The following is a 27,275-nucleotide window of genomic DNA, read 5'->3' as shown; positions in this document are numbered from 1 at the left end:
ACAATGAGTTATAAAATAGCAGTCTGACGTGAACCAGCAATCTTTGAAGGTTCCTTGGTTGGTACTCGGCGGCAGGATCTTACCTCTGTTTCTAGGAAGCGGCGCAGGGCTCTCTTCTTCTTAATGCTTTTTCTGCGAATGTAGACTGCGAAGGTTAGGCCCATGATGACTATAATAAACAACCCTCCGATAACACTGGCTGCGATCAGGGGAGTTCTGCCATTAAAAACAAAAACCATAGGATTAGGTTAGAAAGCCGTCAAAGCAGTAATGACACAGAAACACGGGTAGTAATAATGTACCAGGCAAGTAACCTATAGAATGCAATAGTCTATTTTCACCTATAGATAATGATATTAATTGTTATTTATTATCTGATATCAGATCAATGACATACAGATAGCCCTTTGTCAGAGATACATCAGACTCGACAAACATAGATTTAAGTACCACTCCCATGATACAGTCTAAAATTCATCCGTATGAGGTTCATAATGGGGTGGGATGGGAGTAGGAGACTCAGCCTCTCCCACCAGGGGTTTATAGATATCTAGAAACACGTTATCCTAGTTATTTAATAAACTAATGATTGGATTGGCATTACCTTGTTGCCTATTTTGATGCCATCTTTGGGAGAGGTGTGTAGTCTGGTAGTTCTGTTTGAAGCACCAACTAAGTATCAATGTATAAATAACAAAGAATTCTTTTGATTTTAAATCTAAATTTATTACTACAAAAATGTTTTTAATTGTAAAAAATATTGGTATCAGGAAAACAAACACATAAAAACATTTAAAAACACACAACAAAAGTGGAGGTCGCACTGGACTGAGCAGCTCCAGCAGGTGTATAATCTGCTAGTGGTGTAGGGGATGAGAACAGCCGCAATAAATGTGTGTATAGAGAGGCCCATTATTTAGTATATATAAATGGAAATAGGCTCCTATTGCCCACAGTATCACAAGATCAGGGCACTTAATTGAAAAAATATATCTGTAGCATTGCAAAAATCATACCCCTATCACCACTATATAGTAAGAGCATATAAGGTAACAGAACCAATGTAAAGTTACACACACATGCCAGTATTACATAAGCCAACATACATAGGACAAAATGTGGAGCATATACATGAATCACTGCTCACCAGCTGCGACCTCCACTCTGAGCCCCGACGGCCCGTTTCGCCCCTGCTTCTTCAGGGGGCTACAGAGTGGAGGCAGGAGGGGAAGCTTTTATAGGGTACACAATAGTAATTAATGGCGCCATTAATTCATTCAGGTGCGGCTCCCGCATCACAATGGTGCGAGAGCATCACATGACAATGCTTGAGCTAATCAAAACAGTAGGAGTGTCCAAAGGGGGGACACATACAGAGTGTATAGAAGGGAAAACCACAGTCACCGCACATATAAACCAAGAGCAATATCTTATATACGCCTGTGTATAGCCACCAGAGGGGGGGGGGGGGGGGAAGTGAACTGTGAGTGATGTTAATATACACAAAAGGTTTTCAAAAAGATATGAACTATTGTTACAATACTACATATAAGATAAAGAGGTAACCCAGCAAGGTTTTTTTGTTTGTTTTTTTTTCAAGATAAATGTGATAAAGGTGCAAGAAAAAAATTTTTGGGTGAAAAGTCAAGTGAAATATGCACTCGAATAAAACAAATGTGAAAACGTGAATTGAAGATGCCAATGAAATTCAATAAGACGATGGCAATAAAGTGAAAAATAAGTGACAATATAATAGTGAAAGTGTGCAAAAAATAAAAGTATGTCTGTATAAGTTAACAAAATATTTTTAAAAAAATAAAAAATAAATTTGGAAAAAAATTAAAAAAAAAAAATAACTAAATAAATAAATAAAAAAATAAAAATTTCTTTTTATTGCAAATCGTCTTATTGAATTTCATTGGCATCTTCAATTCACGTTTTCACATTTGTTTTATTCGAGTGCATATTTCACTTGACTTTTCACAAATTTTTTTTTTTTCTTGCACCTTTATCACATTTATCTTGAAAAAAAAAAAAAAACCTTGCTGGGTTACCTCTTTATCTTATATGTAGTATTGTAACAATAGTTCATATCTTTTTGAAAACCTTTTGTGTATATTAACATCACTCACAGTTCACTTTTTTTTTTTTTTTTTTTCCCCCCCTCTGGTGGCTATACACAGGCGTATATAAGATATTGCTCTTGGTTTATATGTGCGGTGACTGTGGTTTTCCCTTCTATACACTCTGTATGTGTCCCCCCTTTGGACACTCCTACTGTTTTGATTAGCTCAAGCATTGTCATGTGATGCTCTCGCACCATTGTGATGCGGGAGCCGCACCTGAATGAATTAATGGCGCCATTAATTACTATTGTGTACCCTATAAAAGCTTCCCCTCCTGCCTCCACTCTGTAGCCCCCTGAAGAAGCAGGGGCGAAACGGTCCGTCGGGGCTCAGAGTGGAGGTCGCAGCTGGTGAGCAGTGATTCATGTATATGCTCCACATTTTGTCCTATGTATGTTGGCTTATGTAATACTGGCATGTGTGTGTAACTTTACATTGGTTCTGTTACCTTATATGCTCTTACTATATAGTAGTGATAGGGGTATGATTTTTGCAATGCTACAGATATATTTTTTCAATTAAGTGCCCTGATCTTGTGATACTGTGGGCAATAGGAGCCTATTTCCATTTATATATACTAAATAATGGGCCTCTCTGTACACACATTTATTGCGGCTGTTCTCATCCCCTACACCACTAGCAGATTATACACCTGCTGGAGCTGCTCAGTCCAGTGCGACCTCCACTTTTGTTGTGTGTTTTTAAATGTTTTTATGTGTTTTCCTGATACCAATATTTTTTACAATTAAAAACATTTTTGTAGTAATAAATTTAGATTTAAAATCAAAAGAATTCTTTGTGTTATTTATACATTGATACTTAGTTGGTGCTTTGAGTTTTTGCGGGTATCTTTGTTTTTTTTATCTAGTATTGAGATTGCTTTGGGTTTGGTAGTTCTGTTTGAGCCCACCTGCTGTCTTTACATGCTATCAAGGCTAGAGATGAGCGAACACTAAAATGTTTGAGGTTCGAAATCCAATTTGAACAGCCGCACACTGTTCGACTGTTCGGACGGGTTTCGAACCCCATTATAGTCTATGGGGGGAAATGCTCGTTTCAGGGGTAGGCAACATTCGATCAAATTCTACTTACCAAGTCCATGAGTGAGGGTCGGGCTGGATTCTTCTCCCTGCGCAGCGTCCCCGCGTCCTCTTCCGTCCTTGAATTCACCCTGCTAGGCATCGGGCCTAGGCAGAGCCGACTGCGCATGCGTGGGCATGCGCAGTCGGCTCTGCCCAGGCCCGATGCCTAAGCAGAGTGAATTCAGAGCCGGAAGAGGACGCGGGAAAGCTGCGCAGGGAGAAGACTTCTAAAGGTAAGAGAAGAACCAGCATTGATTGCCAATGTATAGCATTCTGCCAATCAATGCTGGTTCTGCATCGAATCCTAACTTCAAACAGCTAGTAGTGTTCGATCGAGTACGAGTATTTCGAATACCGTAGTATTCGATCGAATACTACTCGATCGAATACTACTCGCTCATCTCTAATCAAGGCTATTACTATCATGTTAATATTATATTGAATTTGTTTTATGATAAAATGGGAGATTTTAACCAAATGTAAGAATAGATAAGGGTGGACACATGTCTACTTGCAGTCTCATCTACTATGGCCCTAGTGCAGGCAGCATGTTTTGTGCGGCAACGAGAGGAAACCCCACGGACGCCATTATAGTCTATAGTGTCCAAGGGTTTCCTTAGGTAACCACTTTTTTAAGGGTATAGGTTTCCGATTGGGGAGTCCTCAAACGGAAACCGGAACGCTGATGTGAATAGGGCCTATAAATACATTATGATAAATTAAGATCATGTCATGTTGTGCTAGTTAAAGGAGCTCTATCATTAGATTTTCCAGTTTGTAGATACCCCTCCCCCCGTTTTTTTTTACCTTTAAAATGTATATGTAATTTAGTCCTACCATGCACGGGGGGCGTTCTGTGCACCCCCCCCCCACGTCATAGCTTGTTCATGCCCTCCTCTCTTATTTGACTTACTCCTTCTTGAGATTCACCACCTCCAGCCCGGCAGTTTCGATGGAAATCTCGCGCATGCACAATAGCGCTCCCTTCGGGTTCCCTTGAGAACTGCGCAAGCGTGCTGCCTGTGCAGTATGGTCGGGATGTTCACTACAAGAAAATGGCGCTGGAGCGTGTGCCTTTTTAAAGGCAATTCAGGCATATTTTATTCTAAAAACCGGAAAATCTAATGATAGAGCCCCTTTAATAAATTCGGCCAAGCTATAGCTGCTCCCTCTGCACCTCAAAATAGCCAAAGATGACCAGATATTCTTAAAACCTCTTATCCTTAATTAAATCCTGCCAACCGATGATCAATAGAAATGAAGTGCCGCATTACTGTTAGCTATTTACAAGTATTCTAATTAGCCCATTATCCTTATGATTTTAATTAGATGTCATGGATGATGTTAAGTGGTAAAGCAGTTACACTTTATTGCAAAAACAATGTGCGTCTCACAGAGAACAGGGGTTTTAAGCACACCCACGTCTCGTCTGTGACTCGACAATAAGCGAAGCTACCGACATCAGCAGTTTCATCCCTGATAAAGCAGCCCAGGCTACAACACAGCTAATGGAGAGGTGGCTTTCTATGCATAGAGATAGGCAGTCAATTATCTCTTTAATGAAGCGATGCTCTGATTATAAAGACGCTGCAGTTTACTTCCCCCTGTGTATTAGTTGTGCTACACAAGGAGTATGGGGTTTTGTAGGATTACAAAGCCTCAAGAACCTCAATGCTGTGGTCTTATCTCATTACTGGCTGCAGCCTTAACTTAGTAAGAACTGTGTGCTAATTCAGCCAGGATACAATGCAAGAAGGTGAAGAATTGCTGTTCTGATAACACTAATACTGTCCCAGCATGGGAGCCGTGCTTCTAAATTACATGAACGCTCACTCAATAACATTCATTTCCTCAGTATTCTATGGCAGAATACAAACATTACAAGTGTTCCCGTTCTGTTCTGTCTAGATACAGCTGTGATGTCATTCTTAAGATGGACACCGTGTAGGTGGGATAATGATGGCTTGTACTGTAATTATGGAAACATGCAGGGCCCGGAACGCCGTCATTTCTAAGAGTATAAACCAGCCACACAATTTCACTAAACTTCTGAAGTAGCTTCTAAACATTCTGTCTATAATAACAGGAACTCTTTTTTGCTAGGAGCATACTATACAGTCCTTAAAAGTGAGGGGGCCTCCTAGTGCATATTAAATGGGTTAGGCAGCTTACCAGTGCATTCCCTAGACTGGATAAGGATTCATTCTAATGAATAGCCAGGCAGCTAGAAGTCTGTGTCCACTGTCTCTCCTGCTGTTGCAATGGATGTATGTGAAGTCATCAACTCCAAAGTACTCAAAGTAAACCTGAGAGTTACTTAAAGTCCAAGGGTAAAGTATCGAGAACTCTCCCTCTGTCCCCATTAGACCATGTAAATTTGATTAAAATGATCCTTCTTCCTAAAGGCCTTTTAGAACATGCTGTAGGCTCCGGTCCTAAATCCTTCTTCAAGAGACTAAATCCATTTATAACTTCTTTCATATGGGGGAAGAATTTAAGTATGAGTACGTTACAAAGACCCAGGGAAGTATGGCTCTCCTTATTTTTACCTATATTTCTTGGCTGGCCAACTTTGCGTCTTTGTTGTCTGGATCCAGACCCTTACCTCTGCTAATGGTGGGTATTATCTAGCCTTTTGTTTAGGTATTCACACACTATTGCTGGTGCGGGTATTGGGATGAAGCCTTTGAACCACCTTTATATGTATCCACAATCAATAATGATACGATTATTTCTTACATTAATGTCATCTCTCTCCACTGTGGCCTAATAAAATGGGACTTATACCAGATCACAGATGTTATAGATGCTCCAGACCACAGTCTGACTTCTGGCATATTGCATGGGACTGCCCCAGTATTGCTTAATTTGGTGCTACATTGCCCAACATTATTATGGTCCTAGTACCATCTACTCTAGAGGTCTGCTTACTTGGCCTCACAGAGGAGTCGGCTTGGACACACCATTTGTATATTTTCCTTTGGGAAACTTCATTGCTTGATGGGAAAACCATAGTGATGGTGGATGGGAAATAAATGCCCAATTGTTGGACAATGGAAGAAAGTAGTTCATCATATACTCCAATTTGAGAAGGCTGTATACCAACAGAAACTATCATGACGGATGAGCTCTCATCTAGACCTGGGAACCCCAGTAAGAAGATCTCTGGGGCACTGGGTGGAAGCCCTTAGTCTTATCCTTAGTCTTATGTTCAGATGGTGTCTGGTGGATTATTACCTTAATGGTATTTGTATAAAATATGATTAATGTACAATGTTCAGATAAGTTTATTTTTCTCTGTCATATACAATGTAGCAGCATATTTCTTATTAGAGTGTTGTTACTGTATTATAATGACATATAGTTTACCTAGAACAATCTCCCAACATATTACTGCTTTGCTTCACATTTACCGATTGCATAACTTTACTGCTTCATTATATTCATTGATGTATTCACTGTATTACATTGTCAGTCCAATAAAATGACTTTAGAAAAAAACAGAAGGCAAATGTAATATTTCCTAGTACAGAAAAGAAAATCAATGCAGTGGTGGCAACTGACGGCGCCTCCAAGTGTCTCAGCAATAATTGAAATGGTGGTGGGGTCTAGAAGTAATCGATTTTGGATGGGTTTGCTATGGTGACTTGTAGAGCAACATGATGTAGAACTTCCCTGATGAAAAATCTGCAGTGTGTTAGTCCCATATGCTTTATAGATATACTGTAGGTGTACACATTAAGTAAGATTTCAGGGCTACCAACCACATAGATGTGAAGCAAATCTACATCTGTAACACGTAACTTTGATCACACTAAAATAAGAATCATTTTTTATAAGCAAAAGTAAAGTTAAAAAAAAAAAATATTTTTACTTATTGTTTTCATAATAAATTATTTATTGACCATTATTTCTATTGTGCTACATACTGTGAAGAACATATTGTCTCCTAGCTGGTCCTGTTCGTTTTGGCAAATGGGACCATTGGCCCCACCAGTGCTCAAATGCAATAATGGCTAAACCTAAGACAGTAGTCATGGAAGTAACGGCACAGGACGTCCTACAGGAACAACGCTGGATGGGATGTGTAAATTTGTTTTCTGCCAATAGGAATAACTATTTAGTGGTACCTATTGGAGGCAATGTCTAGTCTCTGCTAGTAGAAACGGTAAAATATTCTCTATACCAGCACAATATGCAGTACCAATTCATATCTGTAAATGTAAATCATATAACAGTAAAGCTCAAGCTCCTGGGCCCTAATACAGAATATGTGCCAGCCCCCTCCCAATAATAATAATATTGCTTATAATATCTGTCTCCTCATATTGGGAAGAGGCACCCTATGTGCCCCATAAGACTCCTGGACACTTTGTCAAGCTACACTACTGCTTCCAAGAGATACATCAATAGGTTCTCACCCAGTCAACCAATACCTTGCTCTATAATTATGGGGGATAAGAACCCTGAAACAGCTGTCTACAGTAGAATGTCATTTTCTTTATGATATGTATATATTTTTTTATTCTATTATTATTGTAATTATTATTATTATTATTATTATTATTATTGTAATTATTATTATAATTTTTATTATTTATTTTTTTATAAAAATCCCTAGTCAAGTTTTTGGCCGGGTTCAGACAGGGTTTTTTGGTCCGGAATTTGACGCGGAGGCCACCTCAGATTACGGAACAAAAACAGCTAGTTGCGCCTGCAGTTCACCGGCATCCAGTTGCGGCATTCCGCTCTGGATTAGTCCCAAATAAATGGGCTTAGTTGGAAGGAAGATGTCATGAGGCGGATGTCCATGGCTGAATCAGCCGCAGAATCTGCCTGAAGAAAGGGCACGTCGCTTCTTTTTTCTGTGAGTGGGAACAAACCGCTTGCGGAAAAAGGAAATAACCAGCTCCCATTGATTTCAATGGGAGGCAATTTTTTGAGCAGGATTCTGTCTCAAAATCCTGACCAAAAAATCCCATCTGAACCCAGTCTTAGAGTTCTTTAACATGTCAGACATTAACCTACAAAGTAACTAAAACCTATAGATGGCACCAGAGTGAAGAGAACTAATATTCTTTCCAAAATCTGTATACATGCATTGCCAATGGCCTCAGCAATACAACTAATAAGGACCACAGTCTAAGTTTTGCATTGGGCTACCTAGGAGGCCCTAGTTATATTTACAACAGAAAGCGTAAAACATTGCATTATATTATGTACCAGCTTAGATGTTCCTAATCAAAACTTGCATGTAACAATCGCCTGAAGTATCAAAACTGAATAATAAGAGATTAAAAGAGGGGGAAAAAGCTCTGGTGTATAGATCTATCATACTGCGCTATGTACAACCACAGCTTCAAAGACCATATCCAATGGTCCAGGATGTCTCGATTGGATGTTACCGTCATGTGGTGAACTTATGAAGCATATCTCCATCTAATGAAGAGACCCTTTGGGCGATCCTACAGTGCAAAGGTGAACAGTTCATAAAGAGAAATACACAAACATGGTAAGCATAAAGCTACAGCGAGCTGGCAATTTGGATAACGCTTTGCATCTTAGCAACGATCTCATCAAAGGGAAGCCATTTAGCAAGATGGGGTGATTTGCTAAGCCTGGAAGCTGCAGCCACTGTCGAAATTCCTCTTAATGCAGTAATTTCTGATAATTGCCGGAGCGCAAATTTAGAACAACAATTTGTTGAAAAGGCACAAAGTACATTTATCTCCCTAGAACAGGTGGCAAATGTGTGCAGAAATTAGCCACAAATTAGCAGGTATTAACCTTTTAGTCACTACAGTTCCAAATCTGTTAATTCGCTTAACTGAGGTGTATTTCCGTTTTTATGGGTTTGTGTTTTGAGTGAAATATAGGACCATCATTAGTAGGGACGATTATTTAATCACCGTGACAAGGACGAAAGAACACGGCGCACAAAATATTCCCAATAACATCCCAATAGGCAGTCCCAATTTATACCTGTAGCCATAAATCATATAACAGTATACGTCCATTTATCATCTTCGTTTCTAATAAAAGTCTCCATATGTGCTGCAATTTCAATAAGAGAGGTAACCAAATACTGCAGAGTATATTGGCTTCTTACCAGTAACAGTATTGTACTGCGGGTCTGGATGACATTCGGACTGTAGGTGCCCACATTTGGAGAGGTAAACACAGACCGCTACTAAGTAATCTGCAATAATTCAATGTGGTCTAAAGCAATGGTCCCCAACCAGCAGCTCAGAAACCACATGTGTGTCCCATCTGTAGGGCTCACCATTGGCATCCTCAGTTATGGCACAAATATTGGCAATATTGAATATGTATATTTGCAGTGCCAGTTTAGATGCTACAATATTATAACACTAGTATAATTACCAGAAAATATCTGCAAATTTTTGCAATGTTTAATAATGTATTTTTCCAAATGTGCAATTTTTTTCCAAATGTGGCTCTCTATTACTAGTTGAATGTATCTCACTGTGAACAAAATGCGGGGGACCTATAGTCTAAAACTCTCCAAACACATTAGATGTATGGCACGTTAGTCAAGTCTCCTATTTTTGATGGACCAGCCAAGCATGTAACGTGCATGAGGTCAAGCATGTTGATCCTTCTGTTGCCTGGCAGTGCCTAACTTTCCACTCCCTATTGAGAGCACATACACACTTGGCTAAATCGGACATGCATGTATATGGAGTGGTTGGGAGTAGGGTTGAGCCGATCTTGAGATTTCAGGATCGATTTTAAAATCCAATTTCCGATAATTTTCCAGCCGATCGCGATTGCAAAATTAGCTCGATCGCCTATCGGAATCCAATCTTTCCCAATGCCGATCACTCAACCCTAATTGTATATTATATCTACAGTAGAGTTGAGCCGATCTTGAGATTTTAAAATCTGATTTTTGATCATTTTCCAGCCGATCCCGATCATAAAATTTGCTTAATCGCCGATCAAGATCCGATCTTTCCCGATCCCGATCACTCAACCCTAATTGTATATTATATATATATATATATATATATATATATATATATAGTTGAGTTGAGCTGATCTTGAGATTTCAAAATCTGATTTTTGATCATTTTCCAGCCGATCCCGATCTTTCCTGATCCTGATGACTCAACCCTAATTGGGAGAGATAGCTGTTATCCAAGAAGTGTTTGTCTGACATGTTTCTCATGTATCTAACCAGCCAGCGCCGCACCTCCCATAAGGCAACCTGAAGCGACCGCTTCAGGCGGCGCTATGCCAGGGCCCCGGGGAGGGCGGCATTTTTGCTTACCTAAGCCAGTCCAAGACAAGCTGTCCTGGACTGGCTTAGCGTCACCGTCACCGAGCGGTGGATTGGGGAGGCCCTGAGGACGCAGCACTGCTCCAGCGACCTCCCCTCACACTCAGGTAGAGAGCAAGTCATCTCCCTGCCTGCTCTCTGCCCGCCACTCCGACTCGCCCTATTCGCTCTGCCCCCTCTTCCCGGGGGGGACGGCTTTCTGTCGTCCGCCTCAGGCGGCAAAAAAGGTAGGTTCACCCCTGTAACCAGCCTAGGGCTTCAAAGTATTCATGCTCACCCGTGGGGCCCTGGCCTAAATGGAATAGACCTTCCCTGTCCCCTGCCAGCAATCATTCTTTAGGGTGAAGGCATTTAGTTTTAATAACTTATCTTCACAACTTAAATTTTCCATACCTTGGATACCCTTTTTTAAATCCTTTTATGGATTAGTTTCCAAAACTGGATGACATACTCTATATGGAGTTCTCACTAGTTCAGTATAATGCAGAAACTAATATTTTTTCTAGAAGCCATGTCTTTCCTAATACTAGACAATATCTTGTTGGCTTTTGATGCAGCAGACTGGCATTGTATATTTACCAACATACATCATGATCTACTATCTCAGAGTACTTGACACACATGCAACTCCCAAAAAGTCTATATAGCTTTCTGATCTAAAGAAGAGCTTAGAATTGCTGACCAGTTCATGTATTGTGTACAAATTGGCCATATTCCTTACAATGCCCATGTATTTTGCATGTATCTCTCTGTCACAGGCACACACGTACACAATTTCCTAGGAAGCCAAAGAACCCATCAGCATATTTTGAAGTGTCCAGTAAAACCAGAGAACTAGAAAAACCCACCCAAACCCTTCTTCTAGGATCTCCTAGGTGTTCCACAGGTTGAAAACACTGTTTCCAAACAATGTGTCATGGCTGCAGAATAAAAGACATCAGCCCTCAAGTTTCCACATTCTATGCTCAACTTATGATGTCTCCAATATCGAGGAGGAGAAACAATTGCCTTAGTAAATGTTGATGCTGATGTTGATGTTGAGATTTTTATTTTTTGCCAAGTGTTGCCTTGAGCTGCGTGCTGGGATTTATAACCTAACAACATTGGAATTGCTACAGGTTGACTAAATATACTATGGTGGGTGGGAAAGGTGGGGGGCACTATCAACTATACAAGAATAAACTGCTACATGTAAAACAGCTTATTCTGGGGCCAAACAGGGAATCCCTATGTGGAGAAGAGACGGATATTGAGCAAGCTATATTGTGCTAATGTGTTTTGTCTTTGGGGTCCAATAAACATGTGATAAAGGAAACTCGCTCATTTAACCAGAATGTCTTCTAAGGGATCCATAATTTCAGTTGATGTTTACGCGGCAGTGAAAGTATACTGCTCACAGTGGGGGACGAGGAAGACTCTCAGTTAATTAAAGCTCCATGAGTTAAATGAGGTCTGGGTAATGAGGAGCCTAATTCATTGTGTGTGCATCACATTGCTAGGGAAGACTAATTATAACCTCCGTTTCTGGTACACATGTGCAGCCACATTTCCTGACCCAATTCAGTGGGAAAGTGAGTAATCCTGATTAGCCCATGTTCTTAAGATGCTTCGATGAAAAAAGAGCCATGAGACTATTTGGGTTGGCTAGAAATAGAAGTTACAATATATACTTAGTTCATGAAATTCATCCTGACCCATAATTACTACTACTTCGGCCAAGATTTTTATCTGAATTAGATGGGAGTGGCAATGGGATCGTAATTTACATTGCCAAGTAGGCATCTGTTTATGGCTAAGCTAAATAGTAAGTACCTATCGAGATCCTCTACAAAATTCATGACCCCCTTCTGTTATATTGAATTTACATTTTTCATCTATTCTGCATGAGCTGAAAATCCTTTGTTCTACAATTAAAACAGCTCTTAAAAAGATCTTCATTTCTGACTTATCCCTTATTCTATCTTTGTCGTCGACTTCTGGGACCTCTAGTGACCAATGAAAGAATGAGTTGCATGAACTGAGGAGCAGGACTGTGGAGTTAGAGTTGGGACCAATTTTTGGTGTCAGAGATGGGAAAAAGATACCGATTCTGGATTAATTATATTTAATCATATTATACAATTAGCAATATTGTATAATTAATTAAAGGCTAAGTTTGTTATATATTTGTTAGATATTTGTGTTCATAGGAATTCAATCACTACTTATATGAAATTGAGTATTTTTACAGCTTCTGTCTGGCCATGACGGAGTCGGAGTTAGAGCCGTCTTCACTATTATTGTGATTAGGGTGGAGCCGATCTTGACTTTTCAGGATCAATTTTAAAATCCGATTTCCGATCATTTTTCATTCGAACCCGATCTCGATCCCAATTCCGATCCCAATGCAAGTCAATGGGATTTTTTTTATTAATCGGAGATCGGATTTTAAAAGCAATCCTATTCACTATACAGCATGAAATCTAACAATTGAACGCTTTAATTGTTAGAATCCACGCTGTCTAGTGAATCACTAAGTAGCCAGAGGATTTTTAAAAAAATCTTCTGGCTACTTAGTCCCCCCTGGTGTCCACTTACCTCCAGAGATGGCTGCTCCGGTGTTCTTCTTCGCCTCGCTGCCGCTCCACGCTGCTCTTCTTGCCTCACTGCCCCCTGCCTTCCAGGTTAGGAGAGTGTGGGCGGGTTAGGAGAGTGTGGGCGGGTACTGAGAGGGGAGAAGTCATGTCTCCCTGCCCTGTACCCGCCCACACTCTCCTAAGACACAAGCCCCGCCTTCCTAGCTCTTTAAACACTAACCTGGGAGGCGGTGCAGCGAGGCGAGAAGAGCAGCATGGAGGGCCAGCAAGGCGAAGAACACCGGAGCAGCCATCTCTGGAGGTAAGTAGCTACTAGAGATGTTAGTTTAGTCTCCCATTAGAATGAATGGAGGCAGCCGGCGCGCAGGGGGTTAAGGCTGTGTGTCGGCTGTTTCCATTCATTCCTATGGATCCGCAGCGGAGCCTTCACACTGAATTTACACTATATACTCAGTGTGAAGGCTAAGCAAAGCATTGTGGGAAATAGAACCGATCTCGATCCCACCTAAAAAGATCGTGTTCGGGTTTCCGATCGCGATCGTGAATTTTTCTCGATCGCCGATCAGAATCCAATTTTTTCCGAACACGATCGCTCAACCCTAATTGTGATGCATCTATTCATGGTCTCTGCCAGCTTCTGGGTTCAGACTGAGCTGCCGTAAAAGGCACAAATCATGTATAGATGTACTGATGTGTCTGAAACAACAGGGTAGGGTCATCGAAGAACTGTAAGCCCTTTATTCTCATGATCAGTAGAAACTTGGTGGTTGGATTCCCACCAACCAAACATTGGTAATTTCTAATCTGCAACATCTGCTATGAATTACAAAGACAAATTGTCTAGGTACTCATCATTCATATGTGTATACAGTACAGTACAGTACAAATAGTACAGTCAAATATAGCACATACCTGTCTATGATACCTATACAGTCTTTAATGCGAGGTCCTCTACATCTGGAATGGAAGAAAAAGAAAAAAATAATTCAATAACAGAAAGACGACAAAACACCTGGAAGTAAGAAAGTCAACTCAAATAATGACAGTGACAAACAAAAGAAATAAATCCCAAAAATATCAAAAACATTTCTCATAAAACAACATGATAAAATGGCAACAAATTATATAATATTCCTTGCCTTAGGCATGACAAACTGGTGCAAAATTAGATGACCCATAATGTATGACCCTAACGCACAATACTGTATGCTGATATCTTTCCGAGACTTCTATGAAAACTTTGGGTTTCCCAAAATACAAATAAAAAAATAATAAAAATAAAAAAAACCTTGCTACGACAAAAATAAACAAGCCAAAACCCAGCTGCAAACAGGCACAGAACATTACGCTATGATTTTCAGCATTTCGAACGGAGCTTGTCATGCACAACATCGTTCATGATACGAGTCAGACTCCCATTGGAGGAGAGGGTTAACGCGAAAGTCCTTTGTCTCAGCTGTCACCAGCGACAGAAATAATTACAATGATTGGTTTCCAAACAGCAGTAAACAAAGAGAGCAGGGCATAAAGGTGGCAACCTCCCCTACAAATTGGCATTAGCAGTACCAAGTAAGCTTCACCTGTGCCCGCAGGAGACCTCCCAATGCCAAGGTCTTGTTTTTCTGCCCCTCTCTGGTTTTCTGGCTTACACAACACTGAGCCCATGATTACTACCCACAAAAAGCAGCACAGATCACAGCTTATCTCCATTCGAATGGCAGTTAAATGGCCAACGCACAATTATTTTCTGTTTCGTTTCTGTATAAACCCCCAGAGCTTGAAATTGGAATTGGCAACTGCAGGGCAGGCTGATGTAGACCAGCGCGCTCAATAGAAATGAAAAGGCTTTAAGGAGCGGATTGGAATTTCCAAAAGGCAAACAACCCAATGGTCTTATGGGTGCAGATCCTGAATAGACACACACCTGGATCTTGCTTTCTAACTCATTATAAACATTGACATTAATGAAGCATTTCCATAAAATTCTGCTCCTGTCCGTCTTGTTACAGCACTGGAGAGAAACGTTGTAAATGGCTTATGGAAAGCTTAGGACTGCGCTGCCTCGGATCCTCCCTAATGTGTCTTCATATTTCAATTCACTTGCTTGATGACTCGTGTTGATGCGGGTATTCTACGAGTGATTTTTATTTATCCTCAATTTCCTCTCTTTTAAGAAAACTTCTACTTCATATAAGCAAAGCTAATAACTTAACGGTCTCTAGCATAAAGGTTTCAATCAAATTGACTTTTTATGTATCGCGTTCGACTGGTTTACCAAGACAAAAAGAAGGTACTCAAAGAACAACAGGCATCCTCCAAGCCAGAACTTCCCAAACATTGTAGACTCTTCTTAGAATCTAAATGCAACCTTTGCATGTATATTTAGTACAGTATACAATTCCCTAATAGAGATGAGCGAGTAGTACTCGATCGAGTAGGTATTCGATCGAATACTATGGTTACCTGGGAAATCTGCAGACCCCATAGACTATTACGCGACACCGAACGGAAGCCACACAGACCCCATTACAGTCTAGGGGTCCACGGGTTCCCGGAAGCTAACCGCTTTTTAATGTGTATAGGTTTCCATTCAGGGGGGTTCCCAAGCGGACTCCCCGAATGTAAACCTGAACGCTGAGGTGAACCATGCCTTAGACGCTGCAGTCAATAGTGAGCAAAGCATCACTGAATTTCAACAGAAGCAGGGGCTCCCTTTTTCAGTTGATTTTTAGTCTTTGAATTGGAATGAGTGAATTGGATCATACAGAGTCAGGTTTGTTACTAGTTGTCCAAAAATTGCATATTTAGTCCAAACGGAAATATTTGGGGTTCACCACCCACAAATCACTATTATACTCTAGTGTCTCCTCCAACACTACCTGTAAGGGGGTTGTAGGTTTCCATAGGCCCCCCAAATCTGCTAAAAGCATGACCTAATAGTTTGCAGCACCACCTTGATTATTTCAACCCATTGAAAACAAAAAAATATTGGTATGGCTTGAAAAAAAAATGCAAAAAACCCCAAAACGAGAGTGGAATTGGTGACCAGCAGGACATTGTCTAGTTAAAAGGGAAGTCCAAAACTTGACAAAATTATGGGAAAGACATGCAATTGAGTAAAGTAACAAACAAAACATTCATTGCAGGATGAATCCGCTCCTGATCTTTGATGTCGTGTGTTGTCAATAGGACGGCATCACTCGAGACCAGTAAACAAAAGAGAGGTCAAGGATTCAATTTAATTTGCCTCTATTTTGGACAACCCCTTTACATGCAATCAGAAGCACTTGGCCAGGCCAGTCTATGCTGCAGTTAAAGGGGTTGTCCTTGATCTGAATATTTTTGGCTAGTCATGTCTGATACCCAAACTGATCAGCGGAAACCATATACTAAGTATACAGTTGGAAGTGGCCCTGCTCCTATTGAAGTGAATATGAGTTCCAGGTACAACAATCACACTGTACAGAAGAGAAAAGCTGAATGGTGTACAGTAGAGATGAGCGAGTAGTATTCGATCGAGTAGGTATTCGATCGAATACTACGGTATTCAAAATACTCGTACTCGATTGAGTACCACTCGCTGTTTGAATGTAAAAGTTCTATGCAGAACCAGCATTGATTGGCCGAATGCTATACAGTCGGCCAATCAACGCTGGTTCTTCTCCTACCTTTAGAAGTCTCCGTGCAGCTTCCCCGCGGCGTCTTCCGGCTCTGAATTCACTCTGCCAGGCATCGGGCCTGGGCAGAGACGACTGTGCATGCCCGCTTGTAGTGCGGGCATGTGCAGTCGGCTCTGCCCAGGCCCGATGCCTGGCAGAGTGAATTCAGAGCCGGAAGACGCCGCGGGGAAGCTGCACGGAGAAGACTTCTCGGAGGATCCAGCCCAACCCTCACTCGTGGACTTGGTAAGTGTAATTTGATCGAACGTTGCCTACCCCTGAAACGAGCGTTTTCCCCCCATAGAGTATAATAGGATTCAATATTCGATTCGAGTAGTCGAATATTGCGGGGATATTCGAAACGAATATTGACTATCGAACATTTTACTGTTCGCTCATCTCTAGTGTACAGAGCTCTATACACTGTTGCAGCGGTTCCTGGAACGCAATCTCTCTCCCATTTACTTCAAAAGGCGCAGGGCTGCTTCCAGCTCTACACTCACCGGCCACTTTATTAGGTACACCTGTCCAACTGCTCGTTAATACTTAATTTCTAATCAGCCAATCACATGGCGGCAACTCAGTGCATTTAGGCATGTAGACATGGTCAAGACAATCTCCTGCAGTTCAAACCGAGCATCAGTATGGGGAAGAAAGGTGATTTGAGTGCCTTTGAACGTGGCATGGTTGTTGGTGCCAGAAGGGCTGGTCTGAGTATTTCAGAAACTGCTGATCTACTGGGATTTTCACGCACAACCATCTCTAGGTTTACAGAGAATGGTCCGAAAAAGAAAAAACATCCAGTGAGCGGCAGTTCTGTGGGCGGAAATGCGTTGTTGATGCCAGAGGTCAGAGGAGAATGGCCAGACTGGTTCGAGCTGATAGAAAGGCAACAGTGACTCAAATAGCCACCCGTTACAACCAAGGTAGCCAGAAGAGCATCTCTGAACGCACAGTACGTCGAACTTTGAAGCAGATGGGCTACAGCAGCAGAAGACCACACCGGGTGCCACTCCTTTCAGCTAAGAACAGGAAACTGAGGCTACAATTTGCACAAGCTCATCGAAATTGGACAATTGAAGATTGGAAAAACGTTGCCTGGTCTGATGAGTCTCGATTTCTGCTGCGACATTCGGATGGTAGGGTCAGAATTTGGCGTCAACAACATGAAAGCATGGATCCATCCTGCCTTGTATCGGTAACGGTTCAGGCTGGTGGTGGTGGTGTCATGGTGTGGGGAATATTTTCTTGGCACTCTTTGGGCCCCTTGGTACCAATTGAGCATAGTTGCAACGCCAAAGCCTACCTGAGTATTGTTGCTGACCATGTCCATCCCTTTATGACCACAATGTACCCAACATCTGATGGCTACTTTCAGCAGGATAATGCACCATGTCATAAAGCTGGAATCATCTCAGACTGGTTTCTTGAACATGACAATGAGTTCACTGTACTCCAATGGCCTCCACAGTCACCAGATCTCAATCCAATAGAGCATCTTTGGGATGTGGTGGAACGGGAGATTCGCATCATGGATGTGCAGCCGACAAATCTGCGGCAACTGTGTGATGCCATCATGTCAATATGGACCAAAATCTCTGAGGAATGCTTCCAGCACCTTGTTGAATCTATGCCACGAAGAATTGAGGCAGTTCTGAAGGCAAAAGGGGGTCCAACCCATTACTAGCATGGTATACCTAATAAAGTGGCCGGTGAGTGTATATTCATTATTCAGCTCTCGGTGGCCGCATCACATGATTGGTTCAGGTTTCAGGTGTCCTGTGGATCGATCATCACTACCAAAAATGTTCAGATCCTGGACAACCCCTAAAAAGCAGAATACCCTAATACAATGAGTTAGAAACAATTTTAATGCCAAATTTGTAGGCTTGTATTCCTGGAAGTATTGTATGCTTTAAAATACGTAGAAGTATTTCACTGTACAGGCTAATACGTTTCAAGGAAATCCACTCCACAGCAAATACACTCTTAGCAATTTCTTATTTGCTCTTTGTCAACCTCATATGATAAAAAACGATGGTTATTCTAGAGGTGTTCTTCATTATATACTAATTATACATATATGGTATACGGTACGCCCCCAGTGTGATTCTCCGAAGCATTGGTGCTCACTCATTTATTCCCTAATCCACTCTCATGCGCAAGAGCTAAATCTTCAGCGTTCCTTGGAAAACATCTATGTTAAAAAAAAAAGACTTCTCAAGCAACACAAATAAGACATAGCATAGATATAAAGGAGTCATGCACAAAAAGCGCCCAACGCTTAAAAAATATTCTGAGACAAAATATTTCTATTGTGCACAGACCAATGAAATTTCTAATTTTAATTCCAAAACACTTCTGGAATTCCAAGAAACTCTCTGGGAAAACTGTTATGTCAAGTGTAAGACTCCGGTCTTTGGTGTCCTTTAGTCCCATAGTGAAGTGAATGGAGAACTTGCCGATTGCCATTTTTGCCACACAAGGCCATACATATAAGATTAAAAATTTCTGAAATTCCACATTTTGACAATTTGGTCTAACTGTTGTTATATGGTCACCATACACAGGTGATAGGTATTTCTAGTAAAATTTTAGTGCGAACCAAAGTAAAATTTTTATACTCTCCTTAGACTCCAGGGTATAATAAGTGAAGGACCAGGGGAGGTAAAATATAAATGCTGATACTCATCTTTCCGGACCTCTCGCTGATGCTGATACATCATCCAGTTTTCTCTTCTGGTCTACTGGGTGACATCACTAGTGGTGGAGACCAATGGGGCACAATCACAGGGGTATGTCAGCATCATGGTGCTTGCGTCAAAGCATCATGACATCAGCATATCCCACATGACTACCGAAGAATGAAAGCTGGACCAGAACCCCAGACTGTTTGTTTTTTGTACTGCACTCCCCCCAGACCTTGGTTTATTAGACTCTGGGGTCTGAAAAGGGTTTGTCCGAGCCCACGATTTTTGGAAAATTTTAACAAACCCAGCTTGTTATTAACTGGTTCCATGATCTTTGTTTATTGCCAAAGATGGTGTCTTTCATGTTTTTCCAGCAGTAGTTGGCTGAAACTTTATGTGTATGGTATACTGAGCTGAAAAATTAAAAAGTAGACCAACAGTGATGGTATCTGGAAGGACACTACTCTTTTTTTTCCACCCATCAGGAATCTCTACTATAGAGCCAAGTAAAGAAAATCCAATGGAATTCAGTTCATACTCAAACAGTACCATTAAAGCTATGAAGTTACCCTTGTTCGCATCTGCATTGGTATTCAGTTAGGGAAATCGGCATGGGGACACCCCGAACGGACTACCAAACGCATTTACAAGCAGTGTGCAGTGTAAGCACACAGACCCCAAAGACTATAATGGTGCCCGCACGAACCGTGCGGACAGGAAAATAGATTGTGAACTACTTTCCTGTCCGCATGTTCCCTGCAGAGATCTGGCGGCAAGCACACGGACCCCATTATAGTCTATGGGGTCCATGTGCTTTCACTGCATACCACTTGCAAATGCATTCGGTATTCCATTCGAAGGTTCCCTATGCAGACTCCACCAAACGTAATACCAACGCAGATGTGAATGAGAGGTTACCTCAAGCTGCTAGCCTTCTATTGAATCTTGACACTAATACTTTTACTTGGTATATCTCGGAATATCTTTGCTCGATTGTGCCATCTGAGGAGACACCCAATAGTCTGTTCATTGTGATGAAAACAGAGCAGGACCTATTCAGGTCTGTTTCACTGGGAGCCACCATAGAGGTAAATGTATCATGGAAAACACTTCAATGTCACTCCAAGTGTCATCCCACTGCGTTCTGCTGCAAAATCGGCCCCATCTCGGCCACCATTGCAGGTATATCCTTGACACATGATGTTGGGGAAAAGAAGGCACTCCATGTTGAATTTTAATGTATCAAGCCAGTATAGATTACTGGCAGCCGTGTGGAAAGAAATTTTGAGAAATACCTGGTAGCCAGACACACATACAACTGACACTTATTGACAGTATATGGCAAGGTTTGGTCGTGAAAATCCCTGAGTAAATGCTAGTTTAGCATATTTAGAATTCATTACTTTAGATTTAGATATTCGGAAAGACCAATAGCCACATACATTATCATTCTTACTTGAAATTTCCGATAAATATCTATTTATTCAGATGTTTCTGCCTAGGAATCAGGTATGCACAAGCTGTGTACGGAGGGATGAATGCAGCAGTTTAATACCAAGTAAATATGACTTGTGTACACAGGCTTAACTATTTGCTTATTTATATCAGCCTGACTGACTATTGATTTGCATAGACTTGTAAATTCCTATTTATATGTAACGTCTCTCACTTTCTTTTACAATTACTGCCATTAATTTACATCTACCGTCAACACAGAAATTGCCGCCTGCAAGACTCAGCAAACTGTAGAAAATGTATAGAAGAACCAAGAAAAAGAGGAAGAAGAGAGGAATAGAGATGAGCGAGTAGTATTTGATCGAGTAGGTATTCGATCGAATACTACGGTATACGAAATACTCATACTCGATCGAGTACTGCTCGCTTTTCGAATGGAAAAGTTCAATGCAGAACCAGCGTTGATTGGCCAAATTTTATACAGTTGGCCAATCAACGCTGGTTCTTCTCCTACCTTTAGAAGTCTTCTCCGTGCAGCTTCCCCGCGGCGTCTTCTGGCTCTTCATTCACTCTGCCAGGCATCGGGCCTGGGCAGAGCCGACTGCGCATGTCCCCTTTTAGTGCGGGCATGCGCAGTCGGCTCTGCCCAGACCCAATGCCTGGCAGAGTGAATGAAGAGCCGGAAGATGCCGCGGGGACGCTGCAAGGAGAAGACTTCTCGGAGGATCCAGCCCGACCCTCATTGTTGGACTTGGTAAGTATAATTTGATCGAACTTTACCTACCCCTGAAATGAGCATTCCCCCCCCCCCATAGACTATAATAGGGTTCGATATTTGATTCGAGTAGTCTAATATTGAGGGGCTACTCGAAACGAATATCGAACCTCGAACATTTTACTGTTAGCTCATCTCTAGAGAAGAAAGCTCTTGGCCATACCTGGTTAAGTGTCCAGGGGCTTCTGGTCCTCCAAACTTGACTCCACTACCTACCTACTCTATCTAATGTCTAGATCCCTAATGCAAATACAGCCAAAGTTTTAATGCAAATACAGCCAAATTTTAAAAATTTGGGTCGAACTTGGCTCAGTACGAACCGAATCTCCCAGTTTTAATTGTCACTCTTTATGTATACATCATAAAAATCTTTTTTTCACTCTCAATATATACTGCACCTCAAATGGGGCTGTACTTGTATGACAGATAGCTTAAAGGGAACCTACTACATGTTCCTGAGCCCCAGCAGGTACCTGCTGCTTCTTGTCACACTATCACCACTAGTAATCCCATACAGGTCCCCTACTGTGTGACGTCACCCTGCAAACCGCCATAACACTGTCCCCCACATCAGGAGCCTTCTACGCAGGCACCCAACTCTCGGAGCTGGGGACAGTCTAGAGAGGTGTAAGCAAGAGATGTAACAGTTAGGGTGTCCCAAAGAGTAACATCACACAGCAGGAGGAATAACAGACAAAAGGCTCCATTATACTAGTATTTACTAGTATTTACTAAATAAGCCATGTCAGGGGTATGACACAAAAATATCTCCACATTTTAAAAAGAGCCTGTGAGTAGTGTTAACAGTTTTCTTATTAAGTTATGTGCTCCCATCTAGAGCACTGACCTCCTTCCTGCTCATCTCCTGCACACAATGTTTTATTTATAAAGAGAAGGTCAAGTTTATAAGGAAAGTCTATTAGAGTCTCAATCTGAGTCACATAGACCTGCGTTGATAGTTTGACCTTTTATTTATACAGATATCATCAAATGAGCAGGGATGATGTAAGTGCATTGTAGGAAAGCACTTAACTTCACTATAAAGCAGTCTAAGGAAAATGTTTGTTTTTGTACCGTGTTAGCCAGTGGGTATGAAATATAAAAAACAAAAAACTTGCAAGTCTTCAGTAGGTGATACCTTTTTTAATGGCTAACTCATAATGATGACAGAATATAACGTTTCAAAGCTTCCTGGCTTCTTCTTCAGATATATCTAAAAACACTTTCTAAAGGCTGCATATTTATGTACAACTGGACACATAGGGATAGGATTTCAGGAGGGAGGGGGAAGAGACTTATTACTATATACTAGAGATGAGCGAGTAGTACTTGATCGAGTAGGTATTCGATCGAATACTACAGTATTCAAAATACTCGTACTCGATCGAGTACCATTCGCTGTTCGAATGTAAAAGTTTCATGTAGAACCAGCATTGATTGGCCAAATGCTATACAGTCAGCCAATCAATGCTGGTTCTTCTCCTACCTTTAGAAGTCTTCTCCGTGTAGCGTCCCCGCGGCGTCTTCCGGCTCTGAATTCACTCTGCCAGGCATCGGACCTGGGCAGAGCCGACTACGCATGTCTGCTTGTAGTGAATTCAGAGCCGTAAGATGCCGCGGGGACGCTGCACAGAGAAGACTTCTCGGAGGATCCAGCCCAACCCTCACTCGTGGACTTGGTAAGTATAATTTGATCGAATGTTGCCTACCCCTGAAACGAGCATTTTCCCCCCATAGACTATAATAGGGTTCGATATTCGATTCGAGTAGTCGAATATTGAGGGGCTACTCGAAACGAATATCGAACCTTGAACATTTTACTGTTCGCTCATCTCTACTATATACATATAAAAACAAATAATCACATGGGTTCATGTCATTCTATACAAATCACTGAACTAAGACAGCCATAAAGATAAAGAACCTGGGAACTGTGAATTGTTTATATTTATATGTATATAGTAATAAGCCTCTTCCCCCTCCCTCCTGAAATCCTATCCCTGTATCCAGTTGTACATAAATATGCAGCCTTTAGAAAGTGTTTTTAGATATATCTGAAGAAGAAACCAGGAAGCTTCGAAACGTTATATTCTGTCATCATTATGAGTTAGCCATTAAAAAAGGTATCACCTACTGAAGACTTGCAAGTTTTTTGTTTTTTATATAAAGCAGTCAGTAAGTTATTCAACAAAATTACTCCGCACACACGCTCATTTCAATGGGAGAGCTTTAAGTTTAGCCACTGGAGTTAAACTTAAGTGATTCTCTACTTCTCACAGCTAGAGATGAGTGAACACTAAAATGTTCGGGGTTCGAAATCCAATTCGAACAGCCGCACACTGTTCAACTGTTCGAACGGGTTTCGAACCCCATTATAGTCTATGGGGGGGAAATGCTCATTTGATCAAATTCTACTTACCAAGTCCATGAGTGAGGGTCGGGCTGGATTCTTCTCCCTGCGCAGCATCCCCGTGTCCTCTTCAGGCCTTGAATTCACTCTGCTAGGCATCGGGCCTGGGCAGAGCCGACTGCGCATGCCCGCACTACAAGTGGACATGCGCAGTCGGCTCTGCCCAGGCTCGATACCTGGCAGAGTGAATGCAGAGCCGGAAGACGCCGCGGGGAAGCTGAAGACTCGGAGAAGACTTCTAAAGGTAAGAGAAGAACCAGCATTGATTGGCAATTGGCATTCTGCCAATCAACGCTGGTTCTGCATCGAATCTTAAATTCGAACAGCTAGTAGTACTCGATCGAGTACGAGTATTTCGAATACCGTAGTATTCGATCGAATACCTACTCGAACGAGTACTACTCACTCATCTCTACTCACAACAACTAGGCTACGGATGGAAAATTGTTTGCATTATATGGAATGTCATATTCTAAAATGGATATTCCAGGAGGGTAAACATACAGGAGGCTTTAACCATGGATATAACAAGGTACAAATAAGCAATTATTAGCTCACTGATCACAAACACTGTGATGCTGCATGGGGCCCCCACCAGTCTAAGCTTCCTTGTCCCGACCCAATCACTGGTTTAGGTGGGTCACCTCAGCACTGTATACTGTTATTGGTTGAGTGGCTATTATCTGTCTGTCAAGAGGGATCAAGAGTAACAGTACAAACCAGCAGGGACCCAAGAAGAAGCCGAATGGTAGTGGCGGCCCTTTTTCAATTGCCCTTTATGAAAGAAGCTATGTAACATCATAAATCTTTATATAAAACTTCTTATTAAAATAAAATTTCAGATCAGTACAGTATACAGCACATAGGTTCATTCTATAGATAAGTAATTGACGCATCTTATCGTTGGGAATGGGGCTAAAATTTAACCAGTTACTGCATAAAAGATCTCCAACCTCATTTAGTAGTATGACCTAGCAGCAGATAATAAAACTAATATCAATTATTATTATTATTATTATTATTATTATTATTATTATTATTATTATTTTTATTATTATTATTATTTAATGTATTCATCCATTTATCATTCCATTTACAATGGATGCTGCATGAGTCCTTCTTCAGGACACAGCCAACCTATCAGCATTAAGGCTAGCTCTATCCTGAAGAAGGAATCACACAGATACCATTCTTATTATTTTGGCCATTTTCAGTAGAAGGAGGAGCTAGATTTCTAATAGGGGTTAATTCTTGATGATAAAAAGACCTAATGGTATTTTGGGAAAATATTTTAGTTTAGCTTTAAGTTCATGTAGATCCCTCCATTATACATAATTTATAAGTATTTTATACTTGGGTCCATATGGTAAATGTAGATTTATTTAAATGAGCCTCAAAGCAGAGGCATTTACCCAGCACTTTGGACAACTTATTAAAATTTCTGTTTAATGAATGTTTTAGAATGGCAACAAGTGGATAACGTGAAGTCTGGGGAATTACATGCGAAATGGTAAATGAAAATGAAATCCAGGATGAGGATCTCGATGCATTTCAATTGACTGTCCATTCAGATGCATTTTTACTTAAAATATTGTATATTTTTTATATTTCACATTGTAGCTACGTACAGATAATGTGGCCTATTTTAGGCTAGGCTAATTTTCTTCTCGGCACAGTTTCTTGGCAGCATACAATTTTGTGACAAGCAATAGAGAAACATCTCAGTTGGGTTAATGACCCCTAAGATATGAGCTTGTCATTCAGAGCCTCCTGAGTTTTAATTGACAAGTAGGGAGAGGAATGTGTTTGCATGGAGTCAGCTCACAACATCTACTGCCATATACCTGTCTCGGGCATCTTTGCGTTTCCTTTATTGTATCCTCTTGTTGACAGTAACTCAGAAATATCCTCATCTCTGGCCCTTACAGAGTAGGATCTACACTAATGAAGAATTGTCTCCATATATAACCAGTGATTTCTATTTTTGGATAGCGCAAGCGAGATCATGTAACAGGTTTCACCTATTTTCTTGATTTTCCGTAAACAAATATTTTCAGCATTCAAGGATTGTTTCGAGGGCCTTTACTATCAAAAAGTAAAATAAAATATAAGCCTATTGTTATGGAAGTGCCAGACAGCAGTTCCCCAGTGCTGTAGATGAACCCTGGAGGAAGGGGTACAAGAGACAGTGAGCCCTGGGCTAACCCCCCCCCCCCCCCCCTTCCTGTTTGCCGGTCCTATCCTAGGTAATGGGCAACAACTGGAAAACCCTTCCTAAATACATGACACACAAAACGCAGACAAGACAAACAACAACAACAGAGGCCAGCTAGCCAGGGGTCAGTAATAGAGATGAGCGAACACTATTCGAAACAGCTGTATAAATGAATGGACGTAGCCAAAGTCTGCATGCTGGCTGCTTCCATTCATTTCAATGGGAGCGTGTTATTCGAAATGGCTGTTTCGAATAGTGTTCGCTCATCTCTAGTCAGTAACAGTTGAGCAATGTAGTGTCAAATTGATATCCAAAAGAGTAGTCAATAGGGAAAGCCAGAGGTCAAGAATCAGAAGTATAAACAGCAAGAGAAAAGCCAGCACGCACAAGGCAATAGCAAGCACCAACAAGCAGAGACATTACACCTATTAAAAGTTATATCACTTACTACAGATTTATCCAGATACAATCAGAACCTAAGCATGGCATGACGGGAAATTAAAAAAACTTTCCACTGTCTTGATACTTTCAGAATTGTATCCTGTGTATATGCCAGAAATCAGGTTTTCTTGGGCTATACTTTAATTTTGAGGGACCAAATGTTTTATTGCATATTTACAGTAGTCACTCTTGGTTGAACAATTCTCAAAAAAAAATAAAAAATAAAAAACACAAACAAGGTGCCAAATAGTGCGTAGTGTAACACCCATAAAATTAGGTTCAAACAATGATATGAGAAGTTATGACTCTCACCTTAGTGGGTTGTGAATATAGCCACAACCACCATAGACCGCATTGGAACCGATTACTAGAGGGTTCCTCTCTGGAGCAACCGGCAGCAGGATCCCACCAACACCCTAAGGTGTAGACTGAAGATGAAATACGGAGCAGATGGTGACCCCGATGGGTAAACTCCATCAGGAACTGTGATCATCCAGAGATGGTATTATAATCCAATGATCCTTTATCTACTCACACAATGCA

The 27,275-nt window shown here is 41.1% G+C and overlaps 1 protein-coding gene across 1 annotated transcript in view; it reads right to left on the bottom strand.

Moving 5' to 3' along the window:
- Positions 1-27,275, bottom strand: part of ERBB4 (erb-b2 receptor tyrosine kinase 4) — a 703,330-nt gene that overhangs the window by 126,211 nt on the left and 549,844 nt on the right. Inside the window, exons 16-17 of the mRNA XM_075284941.1 lie at positions 14,000-14,044; positions 84-216 (exon numbers count right to left, since the gene is read on the bottom strand). Of these exons, the coding sequence (XP_075141042.1) occupies positions 84-216; positions 14,000-14,044 (178 nt within the window). The remainder of the gene's footprint in view (positions 1-83; positions 217-13,999; positions 14,045-27,275) is intronic.

Source organism: Leptodactylus fuscus, chromosome 8, assembly GCF_031893055.1.
Source record: "Leptodactylus fuscus isolate aLepFus1 chromosome 8, aLepFus1.hap2, whole genome shotgun sequence".
In the NCBI taxonomy this organism is placed as follows: domain Eukaryota; kingdom Metazoa; phylum Chordata; class Amphibia; order Anura; family Leptodactylidae; genus Leptodactylus; species Leptodactylus fuscus.
This window is presented reverse-complemented; position numbering and strand designations above follow the sequence as displayed.